The sequence below is a fragment of the Pavona decussata genome, unplaced genomic scaffold, assembly GCF_977016875.1.
Source record: "Pavona decussata unplaced genomic scaffold, jaPavDecu1.1 SCAFFOLD_84, whole genome shotgun sequence".
Classification (NCBI taxonomy): Eukaryota; Metazoa; Cnidaria; class Anthozoa; order Scleractinia; family Agariciidae; genus Pavona; species Pavona decussata.
In genome coordinates, this window is record NW_028145502.1 from 2,007,585 (window position 1) to 2,025,151 (window position 17,567).

The window sequence follows — 17,567 nt, forward strand, 5'->3', positions numbered from 1 at the left end:
AATAAAATGTTTCCATTTTTTAAATTTCTTTTCTTAACTTTCTTCCTTTCCTTAATTTAATGTAAAACACAAAATAAGGGAAAACACTTTTATGAAACAATGAATTGGAAATATCATTGCTTCTTTTCATTAATTACTGAGTAGGTTATTGAAAAGGTTTGGCTACCGTTTTTGCGTAAAGAAAACCCGAATAATAAATCAACTAACCCAATTTTGTTTCAAAAACTCAAAAGCTAGAAAACCTTTGTACACCACGAAAACAAAAAGGGAGAAAATCCCAGAAGGTGCTGCTCAGTAGCTTTCATTCAAATGGCCGCACTTTAGGGTTTCGTTTACAGACTTAAATGTTGGAATCACCTTTTACAGCATAATAAACAGCAGCACAGGAAAGTACTGCTCAGTTGCTTTCATTTGAATGGTCGCAGTTTCGGATTTCATTCACAGACTCAGAAGTTAAAACCACCTTGTACACCATACTAAACAGCAGCACAGGAAAGTACTGCTCAGTAGCTTTCATTTGAATGGTCGCACTTTAAGATTTCATCTACGGACTAAAAAACTTAGAGCCAACTTACATGTTATTGAATGTTAATTTGTCTGTACAAGAAAATGGGTAAAATGATACTATATATGCAGGTTTTTCAACTTCTATTTCCTGTTGGGTGTTTTTAAGCATCTCAAGGTTTTCGAAAATTAAATATAGGCATAACTTCAAACCTCTTTAGATTTACTTAAAAGAAACTAGAGTATCCACTTCCTGTCGCTAATGAAAGAAGGAAGTGTAGAACCTGTTTCGGGACATCTATTAACACAACACCCTTTGTATAGTTACTTTCTTAATTTCGTTAAAGAGGAAAATAAGAACAGCGCACAACAGACAGATCACGTTTCAAAGGAACTCTTCTATCCAAGGGATTTCCTGGGATTTGTTTCCATTATGTTTCATAAAAAAAAAAAAAACATTATAGTGGGCTTTAAATAAAGCGTTCAATTTTGCGTTTTCTTAGAATTCGACCCGAGTAGAAATACTTGGACCAGCCAGCAATGGGAAAAGGAAGGTTGGAATGGATTTTGGTCTTTTTCGTATGTCTTTGTAAGGTACGTTTATGGACAGCGCATGGCATGTTGTCTGATCTTGAATATAACTAACCAGCTAATCGATATCTTATTGATATCGCGAATCATCTTCAGTTCCAGAAAAAGAATTGAAACCTGGTCTCATTTCTGATATCGCTTTTCAAGTTAATGTTATATTGAAAAGGGAACGGTAACCTCGAATTGTGCCATTTAACTGTGACCCATTTTTCTTATAAAAAAGACCTGGTTTGTGTGGTTTTTTTTTTTTCTGCAGGTAACAGATTCTTTAACACCAGAATTGCACACGATTTTATCTAGGAGTGAATTAATAAGATATCTAGATACAGACTCCCAAGACACAGGTAAGAGATATAAATCAACCACGCTGTTAATGCGACTACCTAATTATAATGAGTTCTTTTCCTTGCCCTGAACAAAAGCACAAAGCTCGTGCTGTCTTAGGTGGCATGTGATACGTTGAAAACTAAAATGTTATAGTTAACTCGCGATATGATTCGGTAGAAGTTACTCCTTCTTCTTCTCCTCCTCTCCTCCTCCTCCTCCTCCTCCTCCTCCTCCTCCTCCTTCTTCTTCGTCTTCTTCTTCTTCTTCTTCTTCTTCTTCTTCTTCTTCTTCTTCTTCTTCTTCTTCTTCTTTTAGTTCAAAACATTTGTATAGCGCATTTTTTCGGATAATATCCGAAGGCTACTTTTATTCCCCTGTGCTTTAAAATGGGATAACTTCTAATGACCTTCAAGTTCCAGATTATGACGTTATACAAGTTGTTCACCATAAAAGCAAGCGCAGCTCTCACTCATCTCAGAGGAGGATCAGCCTGCGAGCATTTGGAAAAGACATTGAACTGCTGTTAGAGCCCAATGGTGACATAATTGGTGGTAAGGGACTGTCTGTTGAAAGAAGAACAGCTGATGGACTGCTGAACAAGGAAATATATTTTCCCAGGGGACAGTTCTTTGTCGGTCACGTGGTGTCTGAACCGGAGTCCCATGTTGCTGTGCGGGAAGAAAAGGAAAAGGGGCAATTGGTAAGGAAAGTGTAAAGATTTTGTATCATATCCTTTTGCAAGTTTACAAGCCATTTAGCTATACAGTTTTCAAAGTTTTTGCTATCGTACACTTGATTTACGTTGATAACAAGACAAATTGCTGGAAATCTTGATATGACAAGTATACTGTTCCACGAGTTAGACCAAACCGGGAAGATATTTCTTATCAGAATGTTTCTTACAGACCTGCTTTTCGTTTGTTTGCCTCGATTTTTTTTTCTGTGCTGTATCTTCCCTAGTCCTGTGTATCAATTTGGGAGTAACGAGTGATTCTTTTTTTATGGAGATGCACCTCATTTTCGTTTTTGTCGAACAGTATATTTTAACGTTCTGTTGTCTACAAGATTTAACGGTGTACGTTACGGGAAACATTCTATAAAGTGCTTTGGACCATATATAAAGTCTAGATTAGACAGAAAAATCAAGGACAAACCTACTTTACAATCTTTTAAGTCCAGCATATTGTAGATCTTATAAGTGATAATTTTGGCTGGCTCCTGTTTTATTTGTACTTCTTGACAATTTTTTGTAATTTTAATTTTTAAATCTTACTTGTTATAAATTTTAGATTTTAGTTAATTATGAATTTACTTTATGTATAAATTCTTTTTATTTAAAATTTTTTAGTGTCCCCAATCAGCTGTTTACGAGCTAAAGATATCGACACTTAAATAAAGTTGTTGTTGTTGTACAAAAAACCCCGTATGTTTGTTCTAATGGTGAAAGCATGTCTCTGAATACCGGTTATAAAATGTTCTTTATTCCAGAGTGGCGCCATTTTGAGCGATGGTCATTTGTACCAAATTGAGCCATTACCAGGCCACCTCCACTGGCGAGCTGCATTGGAAGGGACTGGTTACCATGTGATTTCCAGAAGAAGCATGGAGATATTTAACAAAACAAAGAAGACAATTCCGATTGCAGGTATGTACTTCCACTCCTCCTAAGTTTTATAAAAATTGTAGCCGTGACTTGGCCATGCCTTTATGTCATGTCAAACTGTAGCTAAATCTCTTTGCCTGATATACTTTTTCTGTAAAGCCTTAACCAGCCTTTTATGCTCATGATTTCATATTTGTAAGCGTCAATTTAGTTCAAACATTTTGTCTGTATATACCCCTAGTTTTTAGCTTCTTAAGTTTACTTGTAATTAGTTAATTTTGCAAACGACCCCACAAGCTCATGTAGCTTTAATACTCATCGTTTTAAAATAAAGGCTATGATCATCAACCATGGCTCTATGACGGATGCTCGGTATCCGTACGGTACGTTTTTTTTTTTTTTTCCGAGACAAATGTTCGAAATTGTTGTGCGCCCATTATCAGTCGTATTTTCTGGTCTTAAATCACATAACTCTTAAACTCCAAACCTGGCCTACAATCTTCTGAAAACTGACAGCCTTTTTGGGCCATCCTTTCTGTGTCCAATTAGTTATTTATGTTTTTTTCTTCTAATCCAGGAATTAAACACATCTATAGGAAAGCCCAAGATAAAAGAAAGCAAGACGACTCTGTAATCAATCATGATAGCGTCTATACAGGGCCTGTGTTCATAGAAGCCATGCTGACAGCTGACAAGACTACGTGTGATTACTATGGAAATGGGACGCTTGACTACCTTTTAAATGCAGCAAACCTGGTAATTGGAACTTGGAATATTTCTTAAATATGAATGAATGGACAAACAGATGGATTTACAGGTGTAATGATAGAAGACGTTACTTAACAACGGTAGTCTTGTTCGAAATTTTCTTTTTATACAAGAGCCGGCGTACATGAAAAAAGATAGATAAGTGACTGGATTGACAGATTAAAAGATTGACGGATGATCATGAATGGTTGAGTGAATTCAGTGTGGATGAATCAACTGATCTAAGAATTACGTGACATGTATCTTTTTAATATCAGTCAAGGTATATGGCAATTTAATGATAATTTTCCCATTATGTCACATTTCTCTAGATAAGCAGGCTGTACAAAGATAGTTCCATTGGGATGAACGTGAATTGGATGCTTGTCAAAGTTTTTCTGTTGGAAGGATTTGATGTAAGTAAACACTAGCACCCTTTCAACTTAAAGGACGGATGCATCTTAGCTATGTACGTTGTCTGTCTAATCTAAACCTGAAACTCAAAAGCATACCTGGATCGATTCGTACAAGTTCTTTCTTTGTTTGTTTGTTTTTGTCGCTAGCCCAACATGGATATCGCGACAAACAACATACGGTCGGCAGGAGAGTATCTAGGGAAATACAGAAAATGGAGCGCTGCACGAAACACCCCGGATGGAACAGAAGGACACTACGACCAGGCTGCCTTACTGACAAGGTGACAATCGATACTCCATATACTCTTAGAATCGATACTCCAATTTGTTCGCTTAGGTTCGATACTTCAGTCTTTCATCACAATGAAAATCCCATTATTTCTTAGACAATTGATACTCTACTTTTTCAAGATTCGAGTATTCCATCCATAATTGGACCGACTCGATTAGCCTCTCGCAATTAGATTGGATACTCCATCAACACATAGTCTCGATACTTGTAGTAAGCTCCAATAGGCTCGATAAACTTCATTTACCAGAATCAAGACTCCTTGACCACACTCTGGTAATCCAACTTATTTACTTGTAAAAGAGAGATATACTCATAACAGACATCCTCATCATTTCTTGGATTTCACTGCTAGCCTTTTATCGCGTAAACGGAAGAAACTATATACAGTGAGAGAAAACGGGAAGCTGGTAGACAAACATGCAATACATGTTGGTCTCCAAACGCTTTCCACGCTTTCCCTTTAGAGATTCTTAGCGCAATACTTCTACGTATCTCATTGAAAACATAAAGCTGCCTGCTTCTTCTATTCTACAATGTTCTAACGCAACTCTTTTTCCTTCCTTTGGGAATACTGTAGGAGAATCTGTGGCCTTACGAGCTGTTATATTGATGGTAAGTTAGAGTGCAAACATGTCTTGAACGCAATCTGACGGGGTGAAAGGCATAAAACCTGGTTTCCATATGATTGCTCCAGATTTGCACACGTGAGTGATCGAGGGATCACATACACTGCAGCCATTTGTATAGCTTAATTTTAAACAACCAGTCTTAACAAATATTGATACCATTTGTTAATGTATAACATAATCATTCCAACAAATAATGTCAACAGGTTAACGCCCGACGTTTGTTCTAAAGTCTGACGAAAACGTTTACCAAGAGATCAGACTCCAAGTCAATTTGTCCCTTTGAGAAAAAATCCCTCAAATAATAGGCATAATTTGCTAGATAACAACCAATCCTTATGGGTTCAGCCTTAGAAATGCGTCTGCCTTGCAGTGGTGCCCGGAGATTCCATTGTATTGTGTCACGGTTTGTTTTCTTTATTTTATTTATTTTTCAGGTCTCGCGTATTTTAATACACCATGCAATAAAATCTGGGGAGTGAGCATAAATGAAGCGCGCGGTTTAACTGTGGCGTACACTGTTGCACATGAAATGGGACACAAGTAAAAGATGGCTCTTACTACTATTTTAGGCTGTTTCATGATAAGAGGTCTAAAATTTCCCGATTATGTCGATAACGGCTCCAATGTAAATTTTTGTATTTTTCTTTGGAAAATAAGTCTTTCTTAATTCTACTTACATTCCTAAAACATTTACTTATTTAAAAGTTCAGGTCCTTCATTAGGTATAAATTTTTGTTTTAGTTGTTTGAAACCATTAGCGACAGCATGTATTACGAATCACACCTGCCCTAATCTCCTTCCCAGACTTTCTTTGGGCCCGTGGCAAGGGACGGTGCCAAACCAGTAGACCTGCGCCCTTCAAAAGCTCTATTTTTACTGGACCCTGATAACCTGCAGCTGCATTGTTTTTCAGGGTTGGGAGCATTGTGCTGTTGTTCACCGTTCTTTTCTCCTCTCGATGTAAAACGTTGCAAACGGTGCAGGTCTGCCCTGCCGAACAGGACTATGAAGTTAGACATTGGTGGTTACAAGTTTCAGTTAGTCTGGTATTAGTTTTAATTTCAGTGCGATGTTTTATCTCAATTGCCTTTCAATAGCATAGGTCTAAAGCATGACACAGGAGACTGTGCCGGTGGTTACATCATGAACACCGTTCAACCATCGGGATCGAATGCCTTTCGCTGGTCTCGTTGCAGCAGAGAAAGATTGCAAAATATATTTACGTAAGTTTAGGTATAATTTTGATCACTTTCCTAAGGATTGGCTTATACCAATTTTGAATACAATTAAACGGTAATAGTACGTAATTAATGTCTGGGAAGGTCCTGCTCGAGAGTTTTAATTTAAATGCTTCCTTATTTTATAGTTGTATACTTCATTTTTCTTGGCACATGTGTAACATTTGTGATGGGTTTTTTTTTTACAAATGAATAAAGACATTTACATTTAAATTATTTGACCTTGAACCACCTTGCACAGTATAATTAAGAGCGTTACACGAAGTACTGCTCAGTTGCTCTCATTTGAATGACAACTTTTCAGGATTTCAAAGCCACCTTGAAAAATTAACACTGCAAAAAACGCTCTTGAAGATTACATTTTAACAAGTTTCACTGCCATATAATTGACGTTTTTCCAGGTTAAAACTGAAATTTATGCTCTACACAATTTCAGGATTCTTCCCTTGTAAATTGTGCCTTTGGAACGAGGTTGTGCTCTACCTTCATGGTTATACCCCATTAACATTTATTTTTAAAAGCTATTTATTTGCGAAATAGAAAGAAAATAAAGTTTTATTCTATTAAAAATCGTCTTCACAGGAAAAATACATGCTTCCACAATAAGCCACTGAAACAGCTCCCCAGTCCCACTCTTCCTCCTGGGTACACTGTTGACAGGGATGAACAGTGCAAGTTGGCTTACGGTGGCGAATTCAGAGCGTGTTCTGCGCTAAGGGTAAGTAAGTATTGCAGATGGAAAGTTGCAAGAATCTAATGTTGCAATATCCAATGGCGTTAACGATAACAATGATGATTATTTCTACGGTAACGTTAATGATAACGATGGTGACGGTGGTGATGATAATGACCACGAGGGCTATAGCAATGACGACGACATGGGTTTCAAGAAAAGCAGTCCTGGAGGCGCAGAGGAATTGCGAAAGAATAGCCTGTCTTGGACTGAGGTCCAGTGGATACAAAACAACAGAATTAGGTTAATTAGGTGAAGAGCAACGGCTGACGCCCAACGCTCCTCTAAAGAGTAAAAGTACTCAGGCATAACATAAATAAATGATGATGATAACAAGTACGATATTGACGATGATGATGATAGTTTGAAAACCATTTCAATTCCTAACGCGCGTTGTGTGTTACTTCAGGAAAGCTGCGGAGCTCTGTACTGCACTAAGGATGGAAGCTGTTACAGTCGAGGAGCGCCAGTTGCAGAGGGCACGATATGCGGTTATAGAAAGGTAAAATAACAATGCATTTTAATATGCTTCAAAATGAAGACTCGTTAAAACGTTCAACTATTTTCTTTGAAAAATCCGACTAATCTACCCAAAATTAACCATAGTATAAATATTGGAAATGCGGATTTCCTCATCATTCACGTGTATATTACGAATATGACCAGCTCCCAGTTGGCTTGTATTTTAAATTTTATTTAATTTATTTAATTTATTTACTTATATATATCAAAGGCGCAAATGATAGTATTGAAAATAAAGTCATGGATTGTTGTTGCTGGAAAGTGAGAGTTAACTAAATGATAATCAACAATACTGTTTAAATGACGGAATCAGTATAATACTGCTGAACTAATAATTAAAATGATATATGCTGACACTTTGGTTCCTTTGTGATTGGCTGTTTCTAAAGTGGTGTCGTGCTGGCAAGTGCTCGAATGTAGGTTCCAGTCTACCTCCGCCAGTAAATGGTGGATGGGGATCTTGGGGTGCGTATGGCGCATGCGCAAGGACTTGTGGTGGAGGAGTGAAATACAGAAGCCGACAATGTAACAATCCAACGTAAGTTTTTAATTTATGACACTATTTGTTATGCTGTGTTAAAACAGTACCCCATTACTGACACTTCGTTATGTGACTCAAAGCTATCATGGCTGTTGACATAATCACCGCGCTGACGACGCTTCGACTTTGATTTTCGGAAAGGTTTTTTTTTTTTTGGTTCAACAGCTCTTCCAAGTAAAAACCGGATGTAAATGGTGGATAAGGGTGGATAAAATCTGGATGCCATTTTGTTGACATTTGTAACTCTTCAACATAGTGGGAAAAGGGAGTGTCAAGTTCGGCAACCATTCTCTATCTTCAGAAGGATTTTCTCGAGTGCCATATTAGACATTCGATTGAAAACGGCTCACTGAGTACAGGGAACACAAAGAGAGCTCGTTCACAAGATAATTTCTCAGAAGACAGGGAACGCATCATCTTAAGATGTTTAGGCAACCGGGTTCGGGACCTTTTGACATAGTATGATGGTGTGCTGTGTAGTTGCCTAGCAATGCAATATTTTATTCAATATATTTCCAAAGTTGACAAAAATTCAGGAGGAAGATCTTGAGGTTGGAAGAGTGGTCCACATTTTGAGATTACAACGGGCTATAGCAACAGGTGGGAAATTTATCCACTCGTGAAGCCATTCGAGCCCCGCCTTTGAGGCAGCAAGACTTGGTGGCAAGGTGCTTAAGGGTAATGGCCATGCCTTTTTAGTCTACTTTAAAAACAAAGAAGTTAACACTCAGAGTAGTAACTTTTGACTTGTTTGTCTTTGTCCTCTAGACCACAATATTTTGGAAAAGATTGCAAAGGATCTAACAAAGGACATTTTACAATCTGTAACAATCAGGTGTGCTGACTAATTGTTAAGGGTTTTCAAGTGATCCCATCATTCACGTTTTGACATGATCGAGGTTGCTACATGAGTCCTTGTGACCTGATATCTAACCATGTTGAATTTTAAAGCGAACTATATGGTGTACTTTGACCCATATATTGAACCATTACTTTCCTTGGAAAATTTATTAATCATCCAGGTTAGACAAGGAGTACTAGCTGTTTGGACCTTTTATGTCTTTCCAGGAATGTGTCGTGGACCTCTTTCGTCAGCAACAATGTGAAGAACATAATAGCGGGTCCAAGAAATATAGCGCTTACTTTTTAGGAGGTGAATGTGGTTGGTCTCATTAAGTCCGCTGTAAAGCAAAGACGCTCTCTTCTTAGGCTAATCATTGTATTAATCTATTGTCATTTTACAGAAATTAAACCGGTCTCTAATCCAATTAAAATCAATCCAGTACAACATTATTTACGGTGCAATGAAATGCAATTAATTCTTTGGAGTGGAATGTAAAGCAATACAAAGCAATGCAATTCAATTGAGCACAATTTAATACTGATAGCGCAAAGCAATACAGTCAGTGCAACCTTGGCACAGTGCTTTCACACCAATCCATAGAATTTACCAGCAAAGCGGCACATCAACATGCTCTCTTCAAATCTGCAATATCGTTTTGAGCTGGTAATTAATGGTACGGAGAGGGGGAATCGTTTTTGGGCAGATCGGTTGTTCGCTGACAGAACTCAGGATCACTCGTAACATTACAGAATATAGAATCTATATTTTATGGTTTACAACTTCACGTAGTCAAAAAACGTCGCAGAATATGCTTACAGGTGACGGTTGAGTGCCTACTGGCTCTAGTTTAACGTCTATCGAAATGTTCTGGAAGGAGGTTCACAGATAATAGACTGTTATCTGTTAATTATTATTAATGATGATAATAATAACGAACAATTATCAATTAATTATCAATTTATTAATTAACAATGGGTACTTTTTAGTGGATGAAAATAGTGAATTTTTGTTCTTGTTACTAGGGGCTCAAAAGTGCACTTTAGCATGCGTACATGGAAGGAGAGGATACTATTTTGGTCATGTGAAGGATGGGACTAGGTGTGAACGTAATCCGTATGTCTACGATGTTTGTATTGAAGGAAAATGTAATGTAAGTACGTATTGACTGTTTTCTCGGCCATTTACCTGAGGTTACGTTATAACTTCTCAACCAACCATTCATTTTTTACGTACAGTGTGATGAAGTATTTTCCAACCTCACCTCACTCTCTTAGAAAAATGAAGACTGATTGGTTGATTGATTGATTGATTAATTAATTAATTAATTGATGGACTGCCTGATTGATTGATTGATTGATGATCGATCAGTAATCATTTTCAGCGGCCTCCTTTCATCCAACCACCTAGCTACCCAGCCATTCCATCGTTCGTGCGTTCAGATTTATAAAACACTTACTGTCTCACTCATTTATGCCTTCCAGTTTAGCCATTTTACAATGCAAGTTAGCGTGTTTGAACCCCTTGTGCACTGCCGAATTCTGTATCGCAGGACCCCCATTTTACAAGTCACAATTCATATCTTGGGAATCCTGCTATAGCTGAGAAATTGATCGAAGAATTAATTTACTCATGCATTGATTTAGCGAATGATTCATTGATTGATTCATTCATTCAATCGTTGATTGGCTGATTGACGGTATGGTTGGTTGGTTCATCGAGCGATTGATTGATTGATTGATTGATTGATTGATTGATTGATTGATTGATTAATCCTTATTACATTTTCTCATTCAACGTGTAGAAAGTTGGCTGTGATAAGAAACTGAGATCTGAAAAGGTGTACGATCGATGTCTAAATTGTGGAAGAGATGGTGGTTCTTGCGTCTTAACAAAAAGATCGTACACTAAGGACTATCGAGTGTACGGTAAGAAAAAAAATCGCTATTCACTTTTTGTACATGTTATGAATAGATATAGGGGATAATGAAGTGTTATTCAGTGAGTGACACAGGCACACTCGGAATAAAATTCCGAGAGCTCCTATCAGGAGCTAAGAACTTCCGATTACTAGTTCAGAAGGTCTTAGGATCGACTCCTGATAGGAGCACTCGGTTTTTTTTTGCCGAGTATGCCTTTGTCACTTACTGAATAATACATCATTCTCACTTATTCACCAGGCTTAAAATATTCCATCACATTCATTTCATTGCATGTAGCTATAGGGGATGTTTACAGAACCTTATCGTATTTTTTATTAAAGGTTAAAAGCCATTTACTCAGACATATCTGTTGCCTTACCTTAATGTAAGTTAATATAGCTTAATTATAGTCTTGCGTTAACATTTGGCAGGGCCCAGAAAAGGAGACACTATGGTCATCATTCCAAAGGGAGCAACAAGAGTCTTGATTCGTGAGATGAGCAAATCGTACAATTTCTTGAGTATGTAGAACACGAACCTTACACAATTTAAATTCAATTGATATAAATAAACATTAGTCCCTTAATTTGCCTCTGTCGCTAACTTTCCTAGGTGTAGCATCCAACCAAACAGGTAAATACTACGTCCCTGTGCCAAGCTGGACTGCTACATACAAGGCAGCTGGAACATCAATCTACCACTACATGAGCAAGTACAATGACGCGGAGATTATTGACATCCGAGGACCAACCAACGAGGCACTTCAAGCTAAGGTTATGATTCACTGACTTTAATTTGCCTTGAAGTTCACCAAAGTAATTATAGTTAAGTTATTGTTAAGTAATTTTTGACATGGATTACAGTGCATACATGGCTATATGTATAGGTCGGCACACAGGAATCAAGCGTACAATTCCCTGGCAGCAAGTCCCTTGAAGAGTTTTGTAAACACAAGGGGACCACCGGGTAGCAGGAACTTCTCCAACGAACAGTTTACACGAAGAAATAAGAGTAGAGTAGGGCATGGAGTTCCCGGTGTGCTGGTCTGGCCTTTGTGCTGTTTCATGATTTCATGGGTTGGGTGGGTAGGATGAGGTCGCTAATGGACATATTCTGATGTAAACCGCATTTGAATTTATATATGAACAAAAAAATGCGGTATATAAATGCATTACCATTACCATAAATTTAAGAGTACAAGACCAGGGGACTTGTCCCTTCAATTCGAACCGGTTCGAAGTCGTGGGTCAAGTCTTAGGGACCAAACTTTGACCCTACGACTTGCGTATGCGACGAAAATGGTTAGTTCCCACGATGGGATAAATCCCCGGAACTAGTTGCTGTGAGAAGCCCCGCCCTAGAATAGGTTCCGCGGGACTTACTCCTCAATCTAAAAGGATCTTTTTTCTTGCCATGTCATCAGTTCGTTTATTCTGGATACCATGTTAATCCTGGTATCCTGTACACTTTCTACACTCCTGGAAATGCTACAAGTGCAAAGTTCATCTGGAAGCAAAAGAATGAGGGCAGCTGTAGCGCCTCGTGTGCTGGAGGTAAGACATGAATCAACAAGCCTTGGTAGGTATCAAATTATCGTCGACTTAAAACAACAAAATTTTAAATATATCTTATTCTGGATGTATGGTGTGTGAAACGAACAATTTTTTTGCATTTAAATTTCTTTAACAAGGAAAAACAATTCAAAATTGCCAAATCCTCCATCTTTGATGACGTCATACGCCAGTTATTTTGTTGATGGCCGAGTTCGATCGCCGAGCTCATTGAATGAAGAGGTGAGCATAGTCGGAACTGTCCATTTTCCGCCCTTTAAGCTCCCGTTGTTTAGCCTCCAGCTAGATTCCACTCTTGTCCTTATTTATTGTCAACTCAACGAACTCGGCATGTAAACTTGGACAGCATACAGAACATAGCCGAACAGTGAACCGTCTATGCCGTTCTTAGCCTTGAGTATTTAACATCTTTCTCGTCAGGGATTCAGCTCATCAAAGTCACGTGTCATCGTGATGACGATAATACTGAGGTGACCCCAGTTTATTGTGATGTCAGTTCCAAGCCAGCAGAATCTATACCATGTAACCAGGCTCCTTGCCCCAAACGGTAGGTAAAAGCTGTTTTCTTTCTTTGTTTCTGTCTGTCAAGATTGTTTTTTTAATTTCCCTTTTGTTGTTGTTGTTGTGGTTGTTTTGCATTTTTAGCATTAAGCCACGTCATTTTCCCGTGACTATTTCCTCGTCTCTTGAAATTACGAAGTCGCTCTTACTGGAGAAAGTTTCTGCCAGCTACGTTCGGCCTCTTGTAGTTATTGTAGCAATATTGCACTAATGTTAACAATTCCAAAGATCATTCATAATCACAATCACCGTTGCGTGCAATGCCATCATGATGTGGTTTTAATATTTCTTAGATTTCAGCTTGGTGTCTGGAGCCCGTGTTCAGAGAAGTGCGGAGGTGGCCAGCAGTATCGCAACTTGACATGCGCGCAAGTGGTTTCTAAGGATGCCACAAATATTCTACCCAATTCAGAATGCGCGCATCTACCTAAGCCAATCACGGCACAAGAGTGTAACAAAATTGATTGTTTTCCCGAGTGGATTGCAGGAAACTGGACCCAGGTTAGTCGCGTACGCTTGCGATTTTCAAAATGGCGGCTTTTTCAAAGGAATTTCCTGATGCAGAAATTGTAAGTCACATGAATTTCTTCTAGCCTTAATTTACGCGACTGTAATAAAGTGGAGGGTTAATTTTGGTGAATTTAATTTCCAACAAGTGTACGACAAACACAGATTTCTGTTTCTTTTAATGCAGGCTGTTGTAAAATTTCGCATGTTTAGAAAATTGAATACATCTCCTTACACTTTCGCTTTCACAATTAAGGGTCCTCCTCAAAGTTCAGTTCAGTATTTTAATTTCCCTACGAAATATCTGTGGAATCGCCAACGGATTTTTCCTTGATAGAATACGAGACTCCATGCTCGTGATATTTTCTTCATTTGGAAAAATTACCCATCAGTCGCGTGATCAAATTCAAAATGTCGGCGCCTGGGAAATTGAAAAGCGAAATAAGGGATAATAGTACCCTTTGTTTAGAAAAGCAAGACACTGGTAATATATACTTTTTTATGGCCTCCAATGAAGTATGAGCGTGTATTTGAATATTTGAATTTCTACAATATAACTTGAATTTATTGTAAGAAGGGAGGCTCCCTCTAAACGTTTAACGAAACCTCTACTCATACATTGCGGGCTTCTTCTTTGCAGTGTTCAGTGCCTTGTGGTGGTGGCAATAAAACTCGTCAAGTGGAGTGTAAAAAGAAGCTCGGTAACGGTAAATGGACCGCTTTAACAGCTGACCAGTGCAGTGACGTTATTGGCGAGAAGCCACCAAACAGGACGCGATGTCACGCAATGCCTTGTCACAAGTGGAGAGTACTATACCCTTGCGTTAGTTGCGGAGGTAGCCATGTTTTGGATTCGCTTTCTGTTCAAGGAGCGCTTTTCACATTATAAACCATTCCATGTCCCGAAATGCCTTGAGACTGAGAGTACTGTATCCCTGCATTAGTTGTTAGCTAACGGCTTCTGCCTTAGCAGATTCCTTCACTTCAAATCAACTGTCCACCCAGCCCTAACTTCGCGAGGTTTTGCGAGTCACGTATTTCGAATTCTAGTATCTCTCATCATAAATCATCTGGGCCAGGTCTGAAGGGTAGGAAAACTGTCAGTCGTTGGTTAAAACGTAAAGTTTTCCGGGAAATTTTAATAGTGCACACAAAAATCCAGTTCCAAGCCGTGGCATTTATTAAATCCGGAAATGAAAACAAATGGAAGAGTCACACTTACGTTCGAATTTGTTATGGCTCGATGCGAAGTTTCGATAATATCTAGTTTACGCAACAGGACGCTGATGTGGTGGGACCACAAATTGTACTTATGTGCCCAACGTGACGGCCAAGTATTCATGACTCTGGATTGTAACATTCCTACCGCTCGTGGTTTTCAGGTTGTCAGAGATGAGGGAACACCAGTTTTAGTCGAAAATCGCCTAAAAATGTGAAGGTACTAAGATGTCATGATGGTCACACAACGATAATAATAATAATAATAATAATAATAATAATAATAATAATAATAATAATAATAATAATAATAATAATAATAATAATAATAATAATAATAATAATAATAATAATAACTATATTTCACCGCCCTCTTCCCTCAGCCGTCCTGTTGCGTAAGCTCACTAATGCCCTGCGGAGGCGCCTCAAATGTAGTATGTAAAAAAATGAGTGTTTATTTTGACTGGATTTTATGACGCCATTTTGTTGGTGTTTGTTGTCAGGAAGCAGCCGTAACGTCATGGGATCCAAAATGGCGGAGGCGGGAAATTTAAAAGCGAAAATAAGAGTTCATCATACCCCTTTTCTTGAAATCAGAGAAATTCTTTGCATGGCTTTTAAAGATTTCGAAACATCAGAAAGTGCTCACAGCAGCCATATTGGTGGAGCAAAACAATAGAGTGATTTACCTTTGGAAAGAAATTTTCCTTTTATGCAAATATCTTTTATTGTCTGGCTCCTCCAACATGGCCGTCATGAAAATACTCTATACGGCATTTCCAACAATTTATCGTCCGTTTAGTTTAAGTGGTTTTTCTTTTGAAATATTTATAAGGAGAAATAACCAAATTTATCACTGACAGCAAATTTGTCATCCTTCAGGGTCAGGTAGCAGTTATGTCCCGATTGGCTGCTTCCAAGACAAGAACATAGGAGGCCGTCCATTACCGAATATGGTCGGAAATCACCGTAATAACATCAACTGGCATCATATGAGTTTAACAGTGAAAAAATGTGCTCTGGACGCTTGGAGAAAACAGTTTGCTGTTTTCGGCGTACAGTTTTACGGAGAATGCTGGTCGGGGATTTTGGGGTACGAGACGTATGATAAAGACGGATTCAACTTGCAAGGTTGCTGGGAAGGAGTGGGAAAGACCCACAATAACTATGTTTATGCCTTTACAAGTAAGTGTTGCGTTGTAATTATGAGCGGTTTGTTTCCTTGTCACACGTTGACGCCATAAAGGATGATACAGTTCATTGGCGAAATCATTTCTTCATCACACACAAAATGGATGGAAGAATATATGTATGAGGGAGTGGGGGGGGGGGGGGGGGAGGGGGCTCATAGAAAACGTGCTGGGATGATCTAAAAAGGTACCAGAGATACGGTCGTTCAGTAGGCGTGGTTTCATTTTCATCCCGATTCTGACAAATTGAGTCACGACGTTTGCTGCTTGACCTTTATTTTAACCGACTTCTACGTACCCCCAAATATACCGGAACGTAAACACACTCGACGCCGTCCAAACACCAGTTGCATCCACTTAAAATAACTTTGAGAGTCTCTACCATCTGTTTACCATTTGTTAAGAGACAGTTTAAGTTTAGAGCAATAGTAATGATATTCTTGTTTCGCTTGCTTTTTTGTTTGTTTGTTTGTTTTATTATAGGCTTAGTTGTAGAACCACTTGTAGACTGCATCTATACAGTGACTAACCAGACAGTCTCTGAAGACAAATGCAGCTCGCCAAAACCTCACGCCAAGATGAAACTTTGCTCTCATGTATGCAGTCATGCAACCAACACTGGATGATCGACCAACTCACAAACCACGGTGTGTTTGCAATAACAATATATATGGCTCTCGTTAAATGTTTTGACGGTTGGAAACCAAAATAAATCTATTGAAAATAATGCAAGCTCTACATTGTTCAAATTATCTTGACTGCGGTGATGAAAGACTGGCAATTTATCTTGAAGATTTGGTTAGCTAGCAGTTTTAAGGCAAAAACATGTACATGGCCACTGCATTAGTTTACTACGTAGACTATCCCCAGATAAGAGAATGCTTGCTTCACTTTAAAAACAACCTTAGATTGTGGAATATGATTCAACTTCGGCTATAGAAATATTTTTAAGTATGTGTCACGTGTGTGTCACGCGCATGGAACAAAGGAAGTCTGAACCAATGAAATTTCAGAACTCATGGCTAGACTCCTATGTAACCTGGGCCGAGTTGATCAAGCTCGGTTAAGCTAATCCTGAGTTAACGTGAACTTTGATTCGAGTTTAATAACTTATCAATAAAAATTCTTCTCAGCCTAAAAGTCTGTAAGCTGTAAGATCATAAAATGGGCTGATTAAATATTGAAAGAACAATTTAACTTTCAGGTTAATTGTCTATATAGCTTTGTCCTACACGTAAGTCTTGTCGATTGAAGGTGGAAGTACCTGCGTACTTCGCTGTTACTTCTTACAAGCGGGTTTTATCTCACTTACACGGTTTGGTTTGTTTCAATTTTTATTTGTTTCATTTACTGACAGTTCAATTTTATTCCATTGCAGGTAACTTTCAGGGTGGACACTGGAGCAAAAAAAACGACAACGGCTTTTTAGAGTCCGCTATATATATCACTTTTACTTAATTTCTTGCTTTTATTTGGTTCAATCTGTTAAATGAACAAGGGATTCAATAAAATATTGACGTTACACCACACCTTGGTCGCCCCATTTTCTACACTGACTGGCAAACCAAACTAAGTTCTAGAATTAGGGCGTTAGTCTCTAAGGAAACTGCGGTG

The 17,567-nt window shown here is 38.4% G+C and overlaps 1 protein-coding gene across 2 annotated transcripts; it reads left to right on the top strand.

Annotated features, from left to right (window-relative positions):
- The first annotated feature begins 948 nt into the window (after positions 1-948).
- LOC146475382 (A disintegrin and metalloproteinase with thrombospondin motifs 16-like) lies at positions 949-17,482 on the top strand. 2 transcript variants are annotated; one of them, XM_085115801.1, is made up of 26 exons: positions 949-1,098; positions 1,352-1,439; positions 1,836-2,122; positions 2,911-3,067; positions 3,603-3,781; positions 4,105-4,188; positions 4,336-4,469; positions 5,058-5,092; positions 5,544-5,649; positions 6,207-6,332; positions 6,930-7,065; positions 7,490-7,582; positions 7,992-8,140; positions 8,912-8,978; positions 9,212-9,296; positions 10,010-10,137; positions 10,789-10,912; positions 11,338-11,427; positions 11,519-11,679; positions 12,330-12,459; positions 12,898-13,024; positions 13,332-13,539; positions 14,186-14,381; positions 15,646-15,948; positions 16,437-16,600; positions 17,332-17,482. In XM_085115801.1, exons 1-25 carry the CDS (start codon positions 1,045-1,047, stop codon positions 16,577-16,579), a joined length of 3,390 nt encoding a protein of 1,129 aa, XP_084971927.1. In that variant the 5' UTR covers positions 949-1,044; the 3' UTR covers positions 16,580-16,600; positions 17,332-17,482. The 2 variants fall into 2 exon arrangements, with proteins under 2 accessions (XP_084971927.1, XP_084971928.1); XM_085115802.1 differs by having other exon boundaries at positions 1,842-2,122.
- Positions 17,483-17,567: the final 85 nt, after the last annotated feature.

What these genes read in the sequence shown, in the direction of transcription:
- LOC146475382 (XM_085115801.1), top strand. Translation starts at nt 1,045, where the DNA reads ATGGGAAAAGGAAGGTTGGAATGGATTTTGGTCTTTTTCGTATGTCTT. An exon ending in AAAAGGAAAAGGGGCAATTG is followed by an intron (nt 2,123 to 2,910) that starts GTAAGGAAAGTG and finishes TCTTTATTCCAG; the next exon opens with AGTGGCGCCATTTTGAGCGA. An exon ending in ACGAGGCACTTCAAGCTAAG is followed by an intron (nt 11,680 to 12,329) that starts GTTATGATTCAC and finishes CCATGTCATCAG; the next exon opens with TTCGTTTATTCTGGATACCA.